Source organism: Physeter macrocephalus, chromosome 6 (assembly GCF_002837175.3).
Source record: "Physeter macrocephalus isolate SW-GA chromosome 6, ASM283717v5, whole genome shotgun sequence".
Lineage (NCBI taxonomy): Eukaryota > Metazoa > Chordata > Mammalia > Artiodactyla > Physeteridae > Physeter > Physeter macrocephalus.
The window spans coordinates 86,871,596-86,894,024 of NC_041219.1; the positions used below are offsets into that span (position 1 = coordinate 86,871,596).

General features: G+C 48.0%; 3 protein-coding genes across 3 annotated transcripts in view; 2 read left to right on the plus strand and 1 right to left on the minus strand.

Moving 5' to 3' along the window:
• The window catches only part of LOC102992106 (cyclic AMP-dependent transcription factor ATF-7), a 96,691-nt gene extending 82,869 nt beyond the window's left edge, over positions 1 to 13,822 (plus strand). The window contains exons 7-12 of the mRNA XM_007125741.4: positions 779 to 878; positions 1,410 to 1,523; positions 2,110 to 2,262; positions 5,124 to 5,321; positions 6,880 to 6,988; positions 10,421 to 13,822. Coding sequence (XP_007125803.1) covers positions 779 to 878; positions 1,410 to 1,523; positions 2,110 to 2,262; positions 5,124 to 5,321; positions 6,880 to 6,988; positions 10,421 to 10,638 — 892 coding nt within the window. The 3' untranslated portion in view covers positions 10,639 to 13,822. The remainder of the gene's footprint in view (positions 1 to 778; positions 879 to 1,409; positions 1,524 to 2,109; positions 2,263 to 5,123; positions 5,322 to 6,879; positions 6,989 to 10,420) is intronic.
• A 4,398-nt stretch (positions 13,823 to 18,220) lies between these two features.
• Positions 18,221 to 19,517, plus strand: NPFF (neuropeptide FF-amide peptide precursor). Its single transcript, XM_007125737.3, has 3 exons — positions 18,221 to 18,874; positions 19,105 to 19,226; positions 19,340 to 19,517. Exons 1-3 carry the CDS (start codon positions 18,773 to 18,775, stop codon positions 19,431 to 19,433), a joined length of 318 nt encoding a protein of 105 aa, XP_007125799.1. The 5' UTR covers positions 18,221 to 18,772; the 3' UTR covers positions 19,434 to 19,517.
• A 258-nt stretch (positions 19,518 to 19,775) lies between these two features.
• On the minus strand, positions 19,776 to 22,423 carry TARBP2 (TARBP2 subunit of RISC loading complex). Its single transcript, XM_028490332.1, has 6 exons — positions 22,381 to 22,423; positions 21,749 to 21,821; positions 21,413 to 21,530; positions 20,998 to 21,125; positions 20,366 to 20,567; positions 19,776 to 20,209 (listed from the first exon to the last, which is right to left on the minus strand). Exons 2-6 carry the CDS (start codon positions 21,809 to 21,811, stop codon positions 20,052 to 20,054), a joined length of 669 nt encoding a protein of 222 aa, XP_028346133.1. The 5' UTR covers positions 21,812 to 21,821; positions 22,381 to 22,423; the 3' UTR covers positions 19,776 to 20,051.
• Between the last annotated feature and the right edge of the window lie 6 nt (positions 22,424 to 22,429).

The following is a 22,429-nucleotide window of genomic DNA, read 5'->3' on the forward strand; positions in this document are numbered from 1 at the left end:
ATGGCTCACGGGCCCAGCCGCTCCGCGGCATGTGGGATCCTCCCAGACCAGGGCGCGAACCCGGTTCCCCTGCATCGGCAGGCGGACGCGCAACCACTGCGCCACCAGGGAAGCCCCAAGTCATCTTTTTTAAGTCTGGTTGTTCCCCTCAGTCCCAGTTAGGGTTCTTGGTCTTTGCTCTTCCTAATTTTGTCTTCACTCCCAGCATGGCCCATACAGATTTCCTAATGGGATGACTTAAGATCCTGTCCCCAGGTACCCACGGGTTAAGAGGTTGTTGTCAGGCTTCAGCCTCTTAAAGTTTATTGTTCTCTAGACCCACTAAGAAAAATACAAAGGGATGGCTTCTTTCTTAGACAGAGTAGAGCAAAACGTGGAAAGGAACAGGAGGAACTTACTCAGATTTGGCTATCATATGACATAATTCAGCTTTGCAGAATGGCAGCTTTGGTCGAAGTACTCCTTGCCTAAGGCAAGACAGAATTTATACATGCCAGTGGTAGGGATGTTTATTTAATTGTTCCAAACTCTTAATAGGATTAGCTTCCCACCCACTTGAATTCAGTGGTGCATTTAATTTGCAAGATGTAAAGATCTTGCGATTTCGCTCCATCTATAAGGTAAGGTAAGTAGCATTCCCTGCTTTATCCACCTTCATGAGGGTGCCAAGATTTTACAACGCTACTAGAAAAGACTGGGAAATCTGCTGTAATTATAGGAGGAGGATCATTGGCAAAAGGGTCTGTATTATGAGCATTTCACTTCATATTTCCTCTAGGTCTCCCACTGGCTCCCTCCCTCTCGTCATGCATCTTGCTAATGGACAGACCATGCCTGTGCTGCCAGGGCCTCCGGTACAGATGCCTTCTGTTATATCGGTGAGCTCTGAAGTTGGGGCAGCCAACCCTACCAAGACATTAACCCCTCCCTTCCACCTGAATACTCATAAACACACATGAGCCCCAGGGAAACGTGGGCTCTGGTCTGTAGTAGTTGAACATGGCAGCCTGCCCATACTCTTCACTAACCTCTGCCAATCCAGCACTATGGAACACTAGACAAAGGCTCATCTGGACAATTGGCTCCTGGTCTAAGAATTGATTTTACCAGCCTGCTGATTGGTTGATTTCACTTGGCAGTAAGTACCTCACAAATTGCCCACCACTTTCCTCAAGATACAGCCTCAGCCTTTCCCATAGAAATTGTCATAGCACTGAAGGATTAGATCCCCTATCCTGTGGTGCTCCATGGGGGATGGTATTTCCCAGGCTGTTTCTGCATGCCCTATGGGCAGGTTGCATAGAACAGGCCCTAATGTGCCAATCTCAAAAGCACTTCATTTGGGGAAGCTGTTGCCCCACTAATAGCATTATGTTCCCTTCTGGTTTTTCTTCCTTCTCTTGATCCAGCTGGCCAGACCCGTGTCTATGGTGCCCAACATTCCTGGTATCCCTGGCCCACCAGTTAACAGCAGTGGTTCCATTTCTCCCTCTGGCCACCCTATGCCATCAGAAGCCAAGATGGTGAGTACATCCCAGCCCGGGGCAATGCTGGCCCTTCTGAAGGAAGTGGTATCTTCTGGGGCTTGCAGAGCTAAAGACCCACCCAGTTGTGGGGTCTGGAGAAGAAAAGACCCTGATTCATGACTCCTGTCTCCTCTCTTCCACCTTTAGAGCCTGGTACATAGACCATGGCAGTGAAAAGAAGCAGCACAGATTGTTTGGAATGGAACTCTTGCTGTTTCAGTTCCAGGGTGACAGATGGAGGGGTGGATGAGTGGGCAGGAGAGCTGGCCAGGAGGTGAATAACTGTGTAATAACCAGCCCCTGGCCAGGTTCCAGGAGAGAGCTTTCATCTGGACTCTATAGCTTCAGCAACCCCCACCCTCCAACTGTGCCCAGGATGATAGTGAGGGGACAGAGTAGGTATTTTAGGGATCATGTGCACATTCCCTCTCCCTGTCATTTTCTTTTAATCCCTCTGTTAAGGGAAAATCAGTGTGGGAATTTTAGTTGTCTGTAACATCAGTAATAAAATCTAAGCCCACTCTTCTCACCCTTGATAGAATCTCACCCTTGACAAGCTATTTTTTCTTATCTTTTCCTACAGAGACTAAAAGCTACCCTAACCCACCAAGTCTCCTCAATCAATGGTGGCTGTGGAATGGTGGTGGGGACTGCCAGCACCATGGTGACAGCCCGTCCAGAGCAAAGCCAGATCCTCATCCAGCACCCTGACGCCCCATCCCCTGCCCAGCCACAGGTCAGTTAGACCCTTGGATGGGGGAACCAGCTTGTGTCACCATTACTCTTTAAGTCATATCTGTTTTTTCAAGGAGCAAGAAAATGAAAGAAGAGTGGATTTCAGCATTCTGGGCATCTACCTGCACTTTGGTTCTTGTTGACAGTTTGAAAGTAGCAAAATGCACTATTCTTTATCCATCCTTGGGTTGTACTAAATGCAAACAGACTGGATAATGCAGAACTGTCACAGAGGAGGTCTCAGTTTTTGTTTTCTGCTTTTTGGTTATTTCTGTATGTGAATGCTGTATCTGCAGAACCCTCTAAAATGTGACAGAACCTCACTTCAAACCACTTTGTACACCAAAGGAGGCTTCCCTTAGTCTCTCCTATCTTACGTCTTACCCCCCACCCCCCTAAAAAAACTTACCTGATCAGATTTATCGCAAAAAACAGATAATAACAATATATTAGGGACTTCCCTGGTGATGCAGTGGTTAAGAATCCACCTGCCAATGCAGGGGACACGGGTTCGAGCCCTGGTCTGGGAAGATCCCACGTGCCGCAGAGCAACTAAGCCTGTGCACCACAGCTACTGAGCCTGCGCTCTAGAGCCCACGAGCCACAGCTACTGAGCCCGCACGCCACGACTACTGAAGCACGTGCGCCTAGAGCCTGCGTGCCGCAACTACTTAGCCCATGCGCCGCAACCACTGAAGCCCACGCGCTCTAGGGCCCACGTGACACAACTACTGAAGCCTGCACACCTAGAGCCCGTGCTCCGCAACAAGAGAAGCCACCGCAGTGAGAAGCCCGCGCACCGCAATGAAGAGTAGCCCCCGCTCGCCACAACTAAAGAAAGCCTGCACGTTGCAATGAAGACCCAACACAGCCAAAAAAAAAAAAAAAGAAAAAAGAAAAACAATATATTAATAAAATGTGATGTCACAGTATTAAGATGGCTCAGTAAACAAATACACACCCCCAAAAAACACTTTTTCCTTATCAATTGAATGTCTGTTTATCAGGAGAAATTAAAGTCTTAAAAAAGCCAGAGAGATCCCAGTTAGAAGCCCAACTCTTTTTTTCAAGGAGCCCTCAGTTTACTAATTTTCTTTGAAAACTGAATAGGCCTCAGTTCTCATATTGTCTGTACTGGTTAGGTGACAGCAACCTGAGATCAGTTTCTAGAGTTACATCTTTTGCCCATCCCCTTTTCCTGATGTCACCACCTGCTTTATCAGTTACCACCACATGTCCTAACATTTAATGACCATATACTGCCTTAAAGCTTGGCCAGGAACAAAAGCTTTCATCTGAGTTTTCTTGTTGGAAGCTAAGCCTGCCCACCCTCCTGTAACCCCTTCTAATGCCAGTCCCTTCTGGAAATGGTAAAGCAGTAGTCCCCTTGCCCAAGTTGTGCTGCTTCCCCTCTTGAGGAAATGACATGACTTATTTTTTAGTTACCACTAATTCCTTTCCTTCTTATTCTTCCTGTCTTTCTCTTGGTCTGTTCTTTTACCTCCATTCCCTGCATGTCTTGTTGAGTTGCCTATGAGAGAATAGGAACCCATCATTTCCTTTTCCCCATTCTCCTCCTCAAGCGCCAATCTTTACATGTGCTCCAGTGAGCTCAGGACAAAGAGGAAGTTCAAAATCACAGGAGAATTTGTGTAAACTTCCCTTAGTACAGTGAGAAGCAATGACCCCAAGGCCTGTAGCTCATTAAAATAAGTTTGAAATTTCCTCTCCACTTTTTTTCTTTTAGGAGAGAGAATATTAATCTGAATAAATAAGATGATCTCTTCATTATCTGTGTTAATGGAGAACATGATTCAGTAGGGCCTGAAGTAGAATAAGATTCTGTTTTCTTACAAGCTTATGCTTATTCTCGTGCGACTAATGTGAGCTCTGGCGTTTGGGAACCTCCAATATAGATGTTCTCTAATAGCAACAGATTCAGGAAGAATTTATTTTTGGCATTGTTTTACATTACATAGTTTCTTTTATGCAGATGGTTGACCTTTCTGTATTTTAATTTTGACCGTTATTATAAAATTGGTCTATCTTCTTTGAATACATACCAGCTAACAGAAAAGGAAGATGATTCAAAAGTGCTTTAGAGACAAGAGACATCAGCCTGAAGTTTAAAAACAAAAGACAGTCTTAAATCGCCAATTTGTAAAGGGATTAAAAAATGTTTTTCTCTTTAAAAACAAACAGAACAAACAAGGCAGGAAGCGGGGGCGTTGCTGAGGATGATTAATAACTGATTTAAATAAAAAGAATATATTGGGAGTTCCCTGGTGGCCTAGTGGTTAGGATTCAGGGCTTTCACTTCTGTGGCCCGGGTTTAATCCCTGGTCGGGGAACTGAGATCCTGCAAGCTGTGTGGTGTGGCCAAAAAAAAAAGAATATACTAATTCATATATCTCCATGATAGCTCATATCTCACTGATACTAAAATCTTTTCTCCTTTTCTGAAACTTGTAGCACACAGTTATTTGTATATATTGCTTGACCAGATAGGTGATTCTCCAATTTTTTATTCCATAGTCTCCCTAAAATTTCCCCTGACACCTCCCTTGATTATAATTTCCCTGCCTACAAGATTTCCTGTTAAGAAACAAAAAGTGATCCTAGTTTCATTTTGTCTGTCTGTCTCAGAAATAATCAGAGTATGGAACTGAGAAGACTGAAAGAAAACAGGAGGCAGAATGAGGAACTACTACAGAAGAGAAGCTAAGGGACATAGTAATGAGACTCGCTGTGGTTAGAGACTGGTACATACTTTTACCAGATCTTTGCCAGAGCTTACGTCAGATTTAGTTTGGAAAGGACTGACATTCCCTTCAAGTAACTCCTCTTCCTTCTGGGCAACAGGTTTCACCAGCCCAACCCACTCCTAGTACCGGAGGGCGACGTCGGCGCACGGTGGATGAAGATCCAGATGAGCGGCGGCAGCGCTTTCTGGAGCGCAACCGGGCCGCAGCCTCGCGCTGCCGTCAAAAGCGGAAGCTGTGGGTGTCCTCCCTAGAGAAGAAGGCTGAGGAACTCACGTCTCAGAACATTCAGCTGAGTGTGAGTGTGTCCTGGGTGATTATTAGGATTGTTGAATCTGGAAAGTGAGATTGAGTCAGGAAAAAGTGGGACGATATAATAGAAGATGATAATTCTTTAAATTAAGACAGATCCAGAACATATGCCAGGGAGAATGCAGAAGAATGTCTTAACAGTCAGAGTTGAAACCTCATCCCCGGGGACTGGAAAGGACACTCACCACTACTCCCAAATCTGCTACTAGAATGAGTCATCCATAGACCAGTTTGGATGAAGGGAATTAGATTAAGCGCCCCAGGGTGCTCTTTTTAAGTCATCAGTAGAATCTGACAGGGGTAGTGGAACACCCAAAGGGAAAGTATTTGCCCAGGTAACGCAGCTTAAGAAAAGAAAGAAAAAGCCACGCAAACACAAATAGAACGGTTATAATACAGATATTTTCTTATTTATTTATTTTTGGCTGTGCTGGGTCTTCTTTGCTGCGCGCGGGGCTTTCTCTAGTTACGGCGAGCGGGAGCTACTCTTCGGTGCGCGGACTTCTCATTGCAGTGGCTTCTCTTGTTGCAGAGCATGGGCTCTAGGCGCGCAGGCTTTAGTAGTTGCAGAATGCGGGCTCAGTAGTTGTGGCTCGCAGGCTCTAGAGTGTGGGCTCAGTAATGTGGCGCACGGGCTTAGCTGCTCCACGGCATGTGGGATCTTCCCGCGTGGCATGTGGGATCTTCCCGGACCAGGGCTTGAACCCATGTCCCCTGCATTGGCAGGTGGATTCTTAACCACTGAACCACCAGGGAACTCCCCAGATATTTTCTTGAATATTATTTTCCCTTCTTCTGATTATTTATTAAAATATTTCATTACAAAGGTAATATATTTATATAACATATATATAATGTACACATACATACACACACAGAGGTACAGATTAAAAATAAAGTCTCTCTTCAATATGTCTTTCCTAGTCTCATTCTCTTCCTTGTAGATAAGTTTGGTGTATACCTACCAGACGTGTATGTATTTCTAATGTTTTTTCATTTATAGCTTTTGTGGGGGAGTCAGGGAGGGACTGTCTGTTGTAACATAAAACAGTGTCTCCTGGAGATCTAGCCATGTATACAGAGGACCTACCTCGTGTTTGTAAATAGCTGTACAGTGTAGCATTCTATAGTGTAAGTTATGTTATAAGGTATGAATATTTATAATGTTTCTAATTTTTTGCCAGAACAGCAGTGCTGCAGTGTACATTGTATGCACTTGAGAAGATAGCTCTGTTAAATAGATTCCTGGAAGTTAGCTTTCTTAATCAAAGGACATATGCATTATTAATTTTGGTGTAATCGTATTTATCCTAAATAGGAGTAATTTTTCTATTTAAAATCCTTACTATCACTGTAAGCAGCTCCTGTCATTGAATTCATGGCTGTTTTGGCCCTGGGCCATCTAAAGCCTTGCTGGATCTTTCCCAGATCTGAGGGAGAAAATCCAGACAGCATTCTGTCCTCACTTTGGGCATAGCTACTACGGGGGGTTCAAGAGTGGAGCATAAATTTTCTTCATATTCTTTTCTTCCCTCCCTCCTCAGAATGAAGTCACATTACTACGCAATGAGGTGGCTCAGTTGAAACAGCTGCTGTTAGCTCATAAAGACTGCCCAGTCACAGCACTACAGAAAAAGACCCAAGGCTATTTAGGTGAGTGGCTCACAACCTAAGCAAGATCAGTCAGTACACTGCATGTAATGAGTGTCTCAACTCTTTATAATTTTATAACCCCATTCTGAATGTTCTGGGGGGCCCAGATTGACGAGTGAGCAGCCTTTGTGGAACAACCAGTCCTATCAAAAAAAATTTTTGAGAACAATATAGTTATCCTAATTATCTATCGTAGTTGGAGAAAAAGGGTAGCAATATGTATTGGGTACCTACTTCGTGTGAGGCACTCAACCATCTTCCCAGTTCTCTCATGAAATAGATATTACCTGCGTTTATACACGAGAAAACTGCACTCAGATTAGTCACTTACCTGAAGTTACACAGTTGGTGAAGTGGCAGAGCCAAGATTCACATCCAGCTCTTCTTATTCCAAAGCCACTGTCTTGGCCTCAAGAGGATATAACAGCAGATGATACATTGGGGTTTGTTAAGCATTGAGATTTGGTGGTACATTTTATCTTTCTAATGATGGGCTAATGTTGGTTTCAGTTTGTAATCTGTGAGCACAAATAATATAGTGCTAGGAAGAGCTGGTCACAGCGTCATGCTCAGGATAAGCACAATCCTGAAATTAAAATTACTGTGAATAATTTTCTTATGGACAGTAAAAACTAATAAATCATTTTCCTTTACAAATTAAATAAATTCATAGAAATGTTGGCTATCAAATTTTGATATATTGAATTATTTTTCCACTAATGTCTTTATCATTTCAGAGATGTGAAAAAGAGTAGAAAAAGAGTAACCACATCACCAATTTTAAACATCTCTATTTAAATTTTAATTTTAATGTGTACTTCAGGGTACATTCATTCATTAGGCAGATACTGATTGAGCCTGTTCTGTGCCAGGCACTGTTTTACATGCTGAGGACATAATAGGGAACCAAATAGATTGGATTAAAGTCCCTGGCCGTGAGGAGCTTATATTTTAGTAGGTGAGACAGACAATAAACTAGATAAATAGATAAAATATATATAGTATGTTAGATAAGAATAAATGCTTGGAAGACAAAAATAAAACAAGAAAGAGGAATATGAAATGTTAGCAGCAGGGTTGAAATTTTAGATGAGGTGTCTTTTGACCAAAGACCTTAAGGAAGTGAAGGAGCTAGCCATGCATTAATATGGGAGAAAAGTACTGCAAGCAGGAGGAACAGCAAATGCAAAGACCCAAAGTGGGAGCGTGTCTGGCACATTCTAGGAACTCCAAGGAGGCTAGTGTGGCTGGGTTGGAGAGAATGGGGAATGGAGACTATTTGGAGATGAGGTAGGGGAGGTAATGGAAGCATTTTCCTTTAGGGCCTCATTGGTCATAGTGAGGATCTTAGCTTTTACTCTACTTTGGGGATCATTAGAGGGTTGTTTTCAGCAGAATAGTGACATGACTGATCTGACTTACTTTGAAAAGGGTCACTCTGTTAGAGAGTGAGGAATGCATGGGCAGAAGCAGGCAGTCCACTTAGTGGGGCTGTCACAGTCATATGAGCAAGAGGTGATGGAGACTTGGACTGGATGGCGGTAGTGAAAGTGGTGAGAAGGGATTTAATTAAGGATATATTTTGAAGTTAGAGTGACAAGGTTTGATGACGGCCAGATGGGGCAGTATATGTGAGGAAAAAGAAAATCAAAAATTGCACCAAAGGTTTTGGCCTGAGCGACTGCAGGAACGGAGTTGCCATTGATTGAGATAGGGGAAAGTGCAGGAAGAAATGGATTGGGTGGTATATCGGGAGCTCAGGTTTGGAAGCCTCTTAGGCTTGCAGGTGGGGCTGTCAAGCAGGCAGCTGGTTGTGTGGGTCTGCAGTTCAGAGGAAAGGCTGAAGGTACAACTTTGGGAGTCAGCAGAATATGGATAGTTTTTAAAGCCATGAAACTGGATGAAATGTTATTGTCAAAGAGAGCACATAGGTAGAAAAAGAGAAGTTCCAGGACTGAGCCCTGGGTACTCCAATATTTAGAGGTCAGAGAGATGAGAAGGGACCCACAAGAGACTGAGAATGAGTAGCCAAGCAGGTAGGAGGAAAACCAGCTGAGTAGCTGAGTGTGGTGTTCTGTAAGCCAAGATAAGAAAGTGTTTCAAGAAGTTTAGTGATCAGCTATTTCAATCCTTTTGATGGGCTAAGGATAACAAGGACTGAGTATTTATCAGTATGAAGTCTATATACAGTAAGGTTTCTATTCAGTCCCTACAAGAACTCTGACAGATAGTCAATCTTTGAAATTACTTATTTGTTACAGCAAAGATGTATTTAGTTCCTACTGTGTGGTATGGACATAGTGGTAGGTACCTGACATAAGACAAACAAGACACTCTCCTATCTCTGAGAGACTCATAGGGTTATGAGGAGATAAACATGTCAACCCATGGGTAAGGTAAGCACAGATATCCCAAAGAGCCCCTAGACTGGGAACTTCCTGAGGACAAGGAGCCTGTCTATTCTTTATATACCCTAATGCCTGGCACACGGGCAACACTCAGTAAATATTTGATGAATAAATGAATGTATGCTCTGAAAGCACAAACGATGAAATAGTTAATTTCCTGAGCGTAACAAAGAAGGCTTCACAGAGGAGGTAGTATTTGAATCCTGAAAGAAGACTCAGGCATTTATCAGGAGGTCAGAAATACAACCAACTATTGAAATTTTGCCCTTATTCTACACATCTCTGTTTAAATAGCCAGAGAGGGTATCTGATGTTCAGTGAAACTCCTTGACTGTTAAGCAACATGGAGTTACCTTTGTATGCAGCTCAGACATTTGTGTTTCGTAATAAAAGTTATTGTCACTTTAGGTGGAGTGGCGTAACTCAAAGTAAATGTGTTAAATCGTTAATGCCTCGCTAGTTAATAGTCAGGAGGGTCTGACAGACCTCTTTGTAGTTGGTTGTGTTAACTGAACCTTGGCCAAGGACTGGTCATTCATAACATCATTTGATTGTAGCTTGATATTTATCACGTTTACCTGTGGTGCAACTACATGCTAAAGGAATATTAAAAATAATAGAATGATTGCAATGTTGTGAGCATTAATAAGAGAGGAGAGCTAAAAAGAGATCTATTTGAAATCACCTTTAAAGAAAGACATAAATAAGAGGAAGTGTGTTCCAATAGGGGTAATGAACTGTGCAGAGACCTAGAAGCCCTGCAGTGTAATTAACATGTTGGGGGTTTGCTTTATTGGGATAGATGGGTTAATTTTGGCCTAGCTTGCTTCTCTTCTCACAACTTCCAGTTTCCTAGCCCATTTATGGCTTAGAAGCCAAGATTCTGGGAAGTTTTCCCCCCTAAAAACATGGGCTTCATTTTCCTTTGGGCTCCTTTAGAATTATGGCAAAAGGTAGTTCTGCCTGTTTCCCCATTCTGTTTTCTAACCACTTGCTCTCTGCTTTTTGCCCTCCTTCCTGGCAGAAAGCCCCAAGGAAAGCTCAGAGCCAACGGGTTCTCCAGCCCCTGTGATTCAGCACAGCTCAGCAACAGCCCCGAGCAATGGCCTCAGCGTTCGCTCTGCAGCTGAAGCTGTGGCCACCTCAGTCCTCACTCAGATGGCCAGCCAAAGGACAGAACTGAGTATGCCCATACAGTCGCATGTGATCATGACCCCACAGTCTCAGTCTGCGGGCAGATGATGCCTCCCCTGGTGGAGAGGTCCCCAGCCAGAGCTCGCCCGCCCGAGAGCCAAGAGAGATGTCATCTTATCCTCTCCCATCTGCCTTGGACATGGCAATATGGGGGGGAAATTGTGTGTTGTGAGTAATGGTCAGATGTGGGGCTTTTCTCACATGGTCATTTACGTTGACACCTGTACTAGGAGCCTCCCAGCCCCAGAGCCACACAGATCATACCCCAAGGGGGAAGTTTCTGATGTACCCACAGCCAAAGGCCTTTCCCGATGGTCCGAACAATCATCCCTGCCCATGCACGTGTACCTGTCTCTTTTAACACTAACCCTTGTACTTCTAGGTTTCGGTTTCTCAGTTCCCTCTCTTTCCACCAAGCCATGGCTATTACCTTCTTGATTCTTAGCAGCATGCCACTTCTTGCTAGGTAGAGGGAAGCTAGAGTTGATGGCATATCAACGGCTGACCCATCCCTAGCCACCCCATGGACTCAGGACTTTGTCTCCCAGTAGCTGCTTATTTATCCCTTCTTCCCCCTCCGTAAATTCTAGTTAAAACATTCACTTACGGAGAATGTCAGGTTACCTTTGATGTATGAAGTAGCAGTATTTCCCAGCTCTTCCATAAACTTTAGTCCTTCTCCCTACTTGCCACCAAAACAAAAACAGAGAAATGAAACCTCAAACGGTCTAGTCCTTTCTCGTTTATTTCCAGAGCTATTTGGGTACCTTATTTTATGTCTTGAGTTTTCCCAGTCTAGTGGTGGGGTCTTTTCCACCTCCCACTAAGCCGTGGCAACCTCATCTTGTGGCCTTATTAGACACTGCTTGGTAGTGAAAAGGGAAAGAGCCCAGGATCTGACTGGCTGGTTCCCTTCCCATCCCCACTCCATCCTCCTTCAGTTCTAATCATCAGGACAGGCAGGAACAATGTAGTTTAAAGCTTGTTCCATCCAGTTACTAGATTGATTCTTTTATGTTTTACAAGAGTTTACTGGCCAAAGCATACATATTGCTTTCGGTCATCTTTCCACTCCTGCCTCTCCCTCTTCGTCCCCCTGCCTGCATTCCTGCCTCTGTCTCTCTTCGATAATTAGTTCTGATGCAGCCCTCTGGAAGCTGTCATGTAGGGGATTCTTGTGCTCCCTCACCTCCCCTCGCCCCCCATCTCTCAGTCTCACACATCTGTCTTCTTTTCTGAGTGAGGGTCTGATATTCACAACTGGTCCTCACTGGATCTACCTTCGCTCTCTTTCACTAGGCTCCGAGCCTAGCCACTAGGTCTCGCTGGTTCTGTAGCGTTTCTTTAGCTCTTTTCTTCTCTCTGCCCCCTGAATGCAATGCTTCTCCATAGTCTACGCCCTAGGACCCTGAGGCATCATAGCCGAGGTCCTGAGTGGGTTTTCTTGAGTATAAATTAGGATGGGGGGAGGCACGGGAAGGGGAGGTGGAGCACTGATGTCAGCAGAAGAGCCCTGCTTGTTGAAGAGTCTGACCTGCCTGGGAAATTGGTGACTGTTGCTCTCAGCCATTCTTACTTTGAAAAGTTGTGTTGCAGGGTGGAAATTCATCCCTCTTGTCCCTCTTTCTTCCCCATTCAGACTCCTCATCTTCCTTTGGCTCTGAACTATGCAATTTCTACCAAGGCCATAGGAAGCAGTCCAAAGCCAGAGGCCTGTGGATAGATAGGTCAGCTTTAATAGCCCTTCAGTATGAAGCCCTTCCAATTGTCCCAGAGCCACTTTCTGCCATCTGCCCAAGCCAATAATGTCCTTTTCTCTCTCTCTCCTACCTCCATCTTATACATGCATACAGAGTAACTGCCAGCTTCCTTTCTTATTTTATCTTCCAGAATTGGCTATCATAGAGGAATGAGGAAATGTTCTAAGCTACAAGATTCCCATCTCCTCAGACTGATAAATTGGTGAGCCGGTCAGAGGACATGTTCTACTGCATTTGTTTTTAATTTCCCCTCCTGCTTTTCAGAGCTGGTGTTGAAGAAGCCACACCTGGTGAAGAGAAAGGAGAGAAAACATGGTTTTCTCATCCTCCCCCACCCAGGACCCAACAGGAACAGCCCCTGAGGTGACTCAGACTAGCAAATGGCACGGCAGATGGTCAGGATGCAGGTTACCACCTCCAGGGACTCCACTTGCCTTTAAAACTTCACAGCCATAACTTGTGCTCAGGACTTTTCCTTTAGATGGCTGCTCCCTGGGATTTTCTCCTGCCTTAGTTGTGTTTCATTTTTTGTTATCTTTATTTCCCACTTGTAGCCTTGCCCTAAATCTTGACTGCGTTTATGGCTCCTAAGGAGCCTTCATAAGACCCTTGACTGTTTTTCTTGCCCCTTCAGTCATGTGTTTTTCAAGTTAAGAATCAGTTGGTCACTGCACACATGCCCTGCCTCACTGCTTGGCCCTGGAGGAAGTTTGAGTCCTGCCAGTCTGTCCCTGTGTAGGATGGCTAATTTATGTAGAGGGTCTTATTTAGTTTCTTAATCCCCATGTCTGATTCTCTTGCGTCCTTATTTCATTTTCATCAGTGGGAAGTTAGTATTGGGGACCTAACTGAGAGGCATTGGCAGAACCTTAGTAGTAAAGCAGCAGTGAAATGAGGAAGGGACACGACAGGACCTCCCCCACCCCAGACAGCTCTTTAGCGGGTCCTCAGTCTCACTAAGAAGGCAGAGCACTTGCTTGCCCTGAAGTCTCTCCTGTAGTCAAGGGGAATGACATTTCCCTTGTTATTGCAGCCAGCTGTGTGGCCACTCTCCCCTGCTCCTTGCCCTCCAGACTCCTTTGGACCAGGACAAACATCATGGAGGGTGTCACTTAGCTCTTTTTAAGGAACATGGCCTTCCTAGGGGCCTAAGGGAAGACACTGTCTAAAAGGGACTGGGAATGTGGATGCCTTAGGACTCTTCTAAGTGAACACAGGACTCAGGCCTCCCACTTCACTCCAAGGACACAGCAGCTAGAGACCCAAGGCCATAGAGAAAGGGGCCAGAACCAGGTCTTCTGGTCCACAGACTTAATGCCCCATTGTCTTAAAAGAAAGCTTGCTTAGAGTTGAAAAGTCTGAGAAAGCCTCCCACGCTATTAGGAAGGACTAGAAAGAGTACAACCTCCTTTACTTCATCTTTCCCTGTCGGTCGCACACCCAGATCTGGCTTCCTTCGGCCTCTGCTCCTCTCCTTGGCCCTAAGTCCTAGACTATATACACTCTGGGTGGCAGTAAAAGAGGAGGTGGCCTAACTGAACCTCATTTTGCTGCCTTCCCTGTGCCTATTCCGTTGTTCCAGTTCCTTTGCCGACTTACTGCCCTCCAGCACCACCCATCCTGGTAGACAGGGTGCTTAACCCTAACCACGCCCCATCTACAGCCTGAACCAAGTAGACGCCAAAATATTCCTCCTCTGGTTCCTAAGTCCCCCCTGTTTGCTCACACTGAGAGGCTCCTTTAAAGGTGCTAGCCCTAAGACAGCTCTTCCCCACAAAGTTCCCTTTTCTTTCCTTCCCATCCCCAAATCATTATTTTTCATTAATATTGTACATTGTATACACAGGAAGGAAATGTACTCTTTATTTTTTTTTTTTTAACGTCATAACCAGTCTGTTTAGAATCCAGTCCTCCTAGCTGTATCACATATGCCTTTGTTGATATGCTCTTTCTGCTTTCTTTAGACTTTTGTTTGACTGGGGTGGAGGGAAGAGCAGGACAGGTGAGGATCCTAAGGCAGATTAGAGGCCCCCCATCCTACTTCAGCCTCCCACAACCCTAATCATTCCCTTCATAGTACAGACTGATTTCTGTTTCTGTTTGCACACATGCAGGTGCACACAGACATAAATCCGCACCATCCCAGGGTGGTGACCCAGCAGGGATGAGTGTAGGTGGTTGCTAGCCAACATTCCCACCCTCCATACCAGTTCATTCATGTCTCTTTGGGGTAAAGTTCTTCCCTGGAATAAGAAAAGGCTGGGGAGAGTAGGGCAGCTTAAGGCAGCTTACGTCCTTTGTAGATGCAGGTTTGTATTGTAGCTGCTAGGGTTTCTCTTTTTAATGGGGGCTGGTAGCACAGAGCTATCTCATCAGCATTAACTACTGGTGAGGGAGGCTTTAGCTGTAAGAAATGGCTTTGAGCACTAGTTTCATTGACTTTCCCTTAGGGCAGTGGTTCTCAGAATGTAGTCCAGGACCAGCAGGACCATCATCTGGGAACTTGTTAGAAATGCACGTTCAGGCCCCATCCCAGACATATTGAATCAGAAACTCTGGGGATGGGCTCTAACAAGCACTCAAAGTGATTCTAACACACACTAAAGTTTGAGAACCATTGCCTTAGGGGCAAGCTGGGAAATTCTTACAGGGTATCAAGGATATTTTAAGTACCATCTTCTGCCTGAGCACTAGCATGTTTTTTCCAATTCCTCCAGTCCCTCCCTCCACTCCCATTAAAACAACAACAATGTCACTCATCTCAAAATCTAGGTTTGTCTTCCTCTGCTTACTCCTAAAACCTGTCCTGCGTGGGTCTGGACAGGAGTTGTCCCATATTCCCTTGCAGACTGGTCACTCCATGTTCTTTGTTACAGGAAGGACCGGCTGTCCTGTTCTCCCGCTCACCCCGCCCCCAACACACACCTTTCAGGCAGGGAGATGAGCCTTCAGCCCCAACAGTGGAGGCTACAGCCTCCTGACATGGTATCTGTTGAAAAGCTGTGTGTACTTATGGTTATATCTCTGTTCATCTGTATATCTTGACATGTAGCAACACCTCTCCATGTCATCAAGGAACTTGACTCTGGGTCTGGGTTTCCCCAGTCCCATTGGTGGACTTTGACAGGTGGGAGGATGCAGTGCTACAGGCTGTTTTGTTATGAAACTGTCTTCTCCCTTTCCCCTCCACGCCCTTCAGCATGATCCCTGTGAGCAGGCTCTCACAGTCTCCTGGGACAGGGCTGAGGCAGAGGCTTCGCTCTATTCTCCCTGACCGTCCCTCCTCCTTCCCCCTTGCCACATAGCAGTTATCCCCCAGCCATGCCTTCTCCCCCCTCCCTTGCCCTGACATATATTGTGCCTTATTTATGCTGCAAATATAACATTAAACTATCAAGAGAAGCACTGTTCCGTCTGATGTTTCAATACTCTGATCTACAAGTCCCATTGTCCATTCTTTCTGGGAATTCATTGGGCTTTCATGTCTGCGATCTTCACTCTCCCATTTCTTAGGACAGAAACAGCTGGCATTCTTATCCCTCCTTTTTATGCAGGGGAAGACAGAGCCTAGAGGAGGTGGGTGGTTTGTATAAATTACGTAACACAACGGAAGGCTCAGATCTGTGCACTGCCCTCGGGGACAAGGGCCCTTGGCATCATGGGACCCCTCACTAGAGAACTTGTGTGCTTTGCGTGGATGGGGCTCGGAGGGCGGTGGAAGGCAAGTGGCCTCTTAACCTTTCAGTGTTATGTCCCCCACCCCCGCAATTAAAAAATAATAAGCCCTACCCTCAAGAAGTTTCCAGCATGCCTGGGGAGTGCACTTAGACGCAGACAGAAGGAGAAGTGCTCTATGAGTTCTATGTGTGTGGGGAGGAGGGGAGTCTGGAAATGAGAGGTGGAGTTTATTTAGAAACAGGCAAGATAGTTTACAAGAAAAACAGGTAGTGCTCAGGAACTATGGGGAGGTGTGGGGCAGTCACTACTGATTTCTTGCATCTGTGTATTTCTTGATGCCACAAGTGAGGAGGGTGACCAGGCTAAAGAACTTGACCAGGAGATAGCTGGGTACCTCTGACGGGTTTCCAACAGGAGAGAGGAGATTTACATGCTGTTTGTGGCTGGTGTTTGTTTGGTATAATTGACAGACAGGGAGCTCCAGTCTCCTCTGGGGAGTGGGAAAGGCAGTGGTGGTCTTCACTGTGGTCAGGAGCACATGAGAGTCCAGAGAACAGTAAAGGAAGTTGCTGAAAGCCAAATGCCGAAACCAAGACTGAGAGGTTTTGGAGGTGGGGATGAGACTGAAGGGAGGACAGTTTCCCAAGTTAAAAGAATTAACCCATTCCAACTTCTAGCCAAAGGAGAGACCCATCACCTCCATCCAGGACACAGGAAGCAGCTAGACCAGCCCCTTTCTGAATGCAGCCTCAGCTCAGATCCACTTGTAACTGGCGACCAGAGAAATAACAGAGGGTAAACATTTATTGTGTGCCTCCTATGTGCTAGGCGGAGTGCTAGATGCTTTGCATTCATCAAGTTATTTACTGTTCACAAAACCTCTTGATAACAGGAGCAGTTACCTCATGATACTGATGATGACCCGAGGTTTAGCTTGAGACACTTGCCCAAGGCACACAGCAAAGTGCAAGAGCTGGATTAAAACGGCTCTGACCCTGGAACCGCTCTGCAGCACCCCACCTACCCTCACACCTTGCTCCTCTGAACTTGGTCAGATAAGAATGGACAAGGACCTCGGTATGGCGCAGGATCCATTTCCCACAGAAGAACCATCTCCTCATGGACTTGATGCTCCCATTTAAGAAGTGGTGAAACTACAAGATGTAATGATGATGAATGTCAGGTTCTGTGCTTGGGACCAGTGGTGAGACAAAGCTTACAAAAAGGTTCACCCTAGTTTAGGCTGCATTGATAGAAGTGAGTATCAAAACCTGATCTAATCTACCTAAGTATAAGTTGGTTTCTAGATGCCTCGCTTTAAAGAAGGGGGAACGCTTCCCCTTGAACAAAGAAAGGTGAAAGAATGAAGGAAGGAAGAGTGAAATCTGTCTTCAAACATGGGAAAGGCTTGTAACATGAAAGATGAGAGGTGTTCTCTGAGAGTGAGGGAAACCAGGACCGCTGGTGGAGGCCACAGGGAGATGAAAGCCAGCTCCTTGCAAGGATGATTCTGTCTGGACTGTCTGAGGAGATGGCAAGTTCCCCAGGACCCAGGATAATCACAGCTAACGTTGTGAGGAAGCCTGCTCTATGCTAGGTCCTGTGCTGCATGGGTTACAAAAAGTATCTCAAATAATGCTCACCTTAGGAAGTGGTTCCTTTTAACGTCGCCATGTTTTAGGTGAAGAAACTTCTTACAGAGAGCTAAGCATCTTGCCCAAGTCTGATTCACAGGCCCTTTACGTCATGGCACCTCTCCAGCATCAAGAACCACGCTGGTGGGACTGCTGAGGAAGGGACTCTAGGATCAGAAGGGAAACTGTACCAGATGACTTTGAAGGAACGCTGCCCCAGTAGGTCAGAGCCAGAGCCAGGCAGAGGCTGGAGTGACTAGAGGGAGGTGGACACCCCAGTATCCTGCCCCTGCCTTTCTGGGACCCTGTGGGGTCAGGGCTTTAGGACCTCCAGCCACCCTACCCTTCAACAAACTCTGTTCCAGAAAAAGGAAATGGCCGGGCCTGACAATGCAGAGCTGTGACCACAGGGTGGCAGCAGTGCTTCAGCTGCAAAGCACTGCTCCCTAGGCTGAAGTGAGGCAGGTCCTAAACAGTGCGAGTGAAGATGGGGGTCTGTCTACAAACATCTGAAGCAATCTCCACTTTCACACCTGTATCTCACTTTTCTATCCACAGGCAAATCTCAAGAGTAGTGATTCCATTTCTGACCCTCCAACAGGCACGTACACGTGGGCGTGAATGGGCTGCGTGGCCCTTCCTGCAGCCTCTCCAGTCACCAGACGGGGTCATCCTGGCTGACTCTGACCCTGGCTCTTCCCTCCTTCCTTCCCAGGACATAATGCCTGGCCTGACAGGACTTTCTCTATGCTTTTATTCTACAAGTTAGGAGGTGATCAGTTGGAGCTCTCCAACCTGTTGAGGGATTGGGAGTTCTTGAAGGTCTCCCAGGGCCTGGCTCTGACAAAGCATCTGCAATTAATGATGCTTCTTGAGCTCTGGAGACAGGATTTATGCATCTAATAAAGTCTGTAACTCCAGGCTTAGGGGCTGGGGCCGGAGGCTGAGAGCACGAAGCCCCACGGGGGCCAGAGGAAAGGGGGGTGGTCCCAGACGGCTCTTAATGGAGCCGTGCATTTCCACTGCCTGCTCTAGATTCCCCCTCAGGCTGCTTTCGGGGGTGAGGAACAGGGGGACAGCAGGTGTGGCCAAAGGAAGGCAGATGGCAGCATGGACTCCAGACGGGCAGCAGTGCTGCTGCTGCTGTTAGTAACAGACTGGGGCCGCGCTGAAGGACCAGGGGGCCGGGATGAAGGAGACCAGAGCTTCACGGTAAGTCAGCATGCCCACCCCCTTGTCACCATTTTCCTGTACCTCAGCTTGAGAATTGTACTCCAGGTTCAAATACTCTCTCTGGCTGCCAGGGTCACTGGGTCCTCACATCTGAGAAAATGACTCCTTAGCCTCCTACAACTTGCCCCCGGAAACCACTCCCTTCCCCTCGTGACCTAAATGCCCAGGGCCTGAGCCCATCTTCCTTCCCGGATGCCCCTGTACCACAGGAGGAAGACAGTGGAGCCCACCCACCGCAGGATGCCCAGACCCCCGGGGCACTCTTGCGCTCCCTGCTCCAGCCCACGCAGAGACCCAGCCGGAGTCCAGCCTTCCTGTTTCAGCCCCAGAGGTGAGTCTAAGAGGGACACGGGCAAGGCAAGGGCCAGAGTGAGAGGAGCGGGAGGGCAGCGGGGAAGGGGGGGCACTGGAAGGGCCTACAGCTGAGGATGGGTCTCTCCTAAGGTTTGGCAGAAACACCCGGGGCTCCTGGAGCAACGAAGGGCTGAGCTCCCCGTTCTGGAGCCTGGCTGCCCCTCAGCGCTTTGGGAAGAAGTGACATGCCATCCTTTGATGTTTGCATGCAAGGCCCACACCCAAAAGTGCCACGTGTCCCCCCAAATAAATCTGTCTGGCTTCTGAATCACTGTGCGTGTCTGTCTGTATGAGACTTGAAAGGGCCGGGAGGGAGTCCCAAGACAAGAACCACAGCCCCCTCCATCCCTGCCAAACCAAGCTCTCCAGGAACAGGCGACGGAGTTCCCAGAGGTCAGTGCACCCAACCTCCTGCCACCAGAAAGGCAAACATGGGGACCTGTGGGGAGCAAAGTGGGGAGGTACACCAGGGGAAGCGACCTGGTGCTAACCTCTGCCACTGACTACTCAGGGAGACAGAGCAGGGTTTAAGAATCCAAAAAGCAGCACGTTTATTTGAGGCTCTTACTGCAGAGCCCCCGATTTCATTCCCCTTCATCATCACCAGTTACGTGAGGACAGAACCTGGGCCAGCTGAGGCCCCTGGTTCCTGGCCCTGTGCCCTCCTCAGCCTGCAGGCAGGCAGTCTGTGTCAGAGGTAGAGGTGGCACCTCCAGGGGGTACCAGAGCTGGGCAGATGCATGGGCCGGGGGCAGGAAGAGCAGGGAGCAAAGGACGAATGTCCACAAGTCCAGCCGGGGCTTTATTTGCTGCCCGCCATGATCTTGAGGTACTGCAGGGCACGGCGCGCAGCCTCGCCTCGGGCTGCCTCCCTGGTAGTTGCAGAGCCGTGACACACGGTGGCCGGCTGTGTGGACAGCTCCACCAGGCACTGGCAGAGCCCACTGAGGCTCAACTCCTCTGCAGACCAAGAGAGAAGAGGGAGGCAGTGCTAGGCAGGAAGGCAGCACCGGGAAGGGGGTGTCCATGTCATCGCCATGCCCTCCCGAACCCTTACTCCCATCCATACTTGCTCTGGTCTAGTCCCACCATTGCCCGGCCCCCCAGTAGCCATACCAATATCCAGGTAGCTGACATGGAAGGCCTGCTCCTCAGAGAGCTCACTGAGGACACTGCAGCAAGCAGGGCCCAGAGCGCCCAAGGAGCCCGCGGAGCAGCTGCGGAGGGACAGGATCTTCTCTCCCACCGAATTTCGCAGAGAATCCCAGGTGCAGCCTGGGCCCCGGTTCCGAAGTCCATCTAGACGGGAGCCCACACCCTGACAAGATGGGGACAGGAAGAAGGATGCAGCCAGGGACTCTGAGACCCAGGCATGTAACAGACATCCTACGTCCAAGAAGAGAAAAGCCCAAAGAACGCTTCCTCCCGTTGCCTCCTCCAGTCAGTCCCTGTGTGGCCACCTCGAACTATTAGACCGTGGACCGGATGGCCAGGCAGCCTTCCTCATTCCAGTAACAGAAGCCTACAGGGCCCCTGCCCTGGGCCAGCTCCCTCCCCCAACGCACTCACCATGCAGCCCTACAGCTGAGGCTGAGAGGGGGCCCCAGAAACCCTGGGTCTGGTAGGAAAAAGGGCAGAAGCAGCCCTGGGACCGAGAGAGGCTCACTTCCAAGTCACAGACCTGAGTCCCCAGTGCCCTGCCCTGGCATGGAGGATGGAGCACGGGGCCTGGCCCACAAGGCACTCACAATGGAAAAGTGATCGTCATCAGGCTCTGCCTCATTCCCCTCCCGGGCATCCAGAGGCACCGTGTGCACTCGAAGCAGCATTTTGGCCGCTGCATTACGCTTTGCCAGCTTTTTAGAAGTGCCACTGCCTGCATGGGGGAGAGGGTTGCTGAATTATGGTTCCCAATAGACCCAGTGCTTCCACCCACTCAGGGGATATCAACTGCAAAGAGGAGCTCAGGACCTGCCATGCATCCGAGAACCTAGCCGGCCAAAAGAGGAGGGCAGGACAGGGTGCAAGGAAAAAGCTAGGAAGAAGGAGCCAAGCTGGGAGTCTCCGCCAGGAAAGCAGAGAGAGGCTGGGAGCTGCCTGTAGCTGTGACTGGGGTGCTGGGGAATGGACAGTAGCTACAGGAACTCCCCTCTACCCAGTTACCAATCTCAATGAAACGCTCCACCCGGCAGGTCATGGTAAACTCTTTGCGGTGGGCTGGCCCAGACTCCTGGGTCACTGTGTACTCAGGCAACCGCCAGCCTTTCTGCACCACCAGCTCCTTGGAAGGGAGAAACAAGGGTACACAAGACAGTGAGAAAAGAGTCCTCACATCCCCTCCCCCTCCCACCCTGGAAGCCTCAGACTCGGAGTTAAAGAAGGAATAAAGGAGGGGTGGGAGAAGCCCTCAGAACAAGGTAACAGCCCCACAACAGCTTCCCCATGGCCCCTGGTACAAGGGAAGATAGGCATGCATGGGAAATGAGGATGGGGACACACCTGCAAAGCACCAACGGGGTTGCACTCAGACTGCTGAGGGGAGACAGGGGGCTGCACCTCCATGGGGGGGCTCCTGAAGGAAAAAGGGCCCAGGGCCAAAGCTGAGGGGGCTGGTTCCTTCGGCGGCTGCCCATGAGTCCTAAGCCCTGCTCTGGTTTCCCCCACTGCCGTCTCCCTACTCCCCGCCAGGCAGGCAGCTGTTTCTCCAAACGTCAAGCCTGCTCTCTTGCCCCTCCCACCCTAGCAAGGTCTCCTCCAGCTCCCAGGCCCATTTCGATTTTCTGGAACACGTGACCATCACCTCGCCAGGACAGTGGAGAGGGGTGTATATCCAGTCCCCAGAAGCACCTGATGGGACTCAAACACAGGGCCATCATGTGGCCAACTCAGAAGAAAATGGGGCCTGCAAGATCTTTAACATCATCCATGTGGCTACTGAAAAATTATAAATTACCTCCCATCCCAAGAGCTTACCAGCTGGTGCAAATTCTTCAACCTCTGGTCCCCAACTATTCCATCCTCTGTTTACACTCAGACTTCCTCATGCCTGACCAGCCTGGGTCCAAGGGCTAGGGGGCCAGGAGCCAGGAACCCTTCCCACCCCCCTCAGGCAGTCAGGAGACACAAGATACCTGGTTGGGACAGCAGATGGAACAGGAGTAGCAGCCGCTGCAGCTGTAA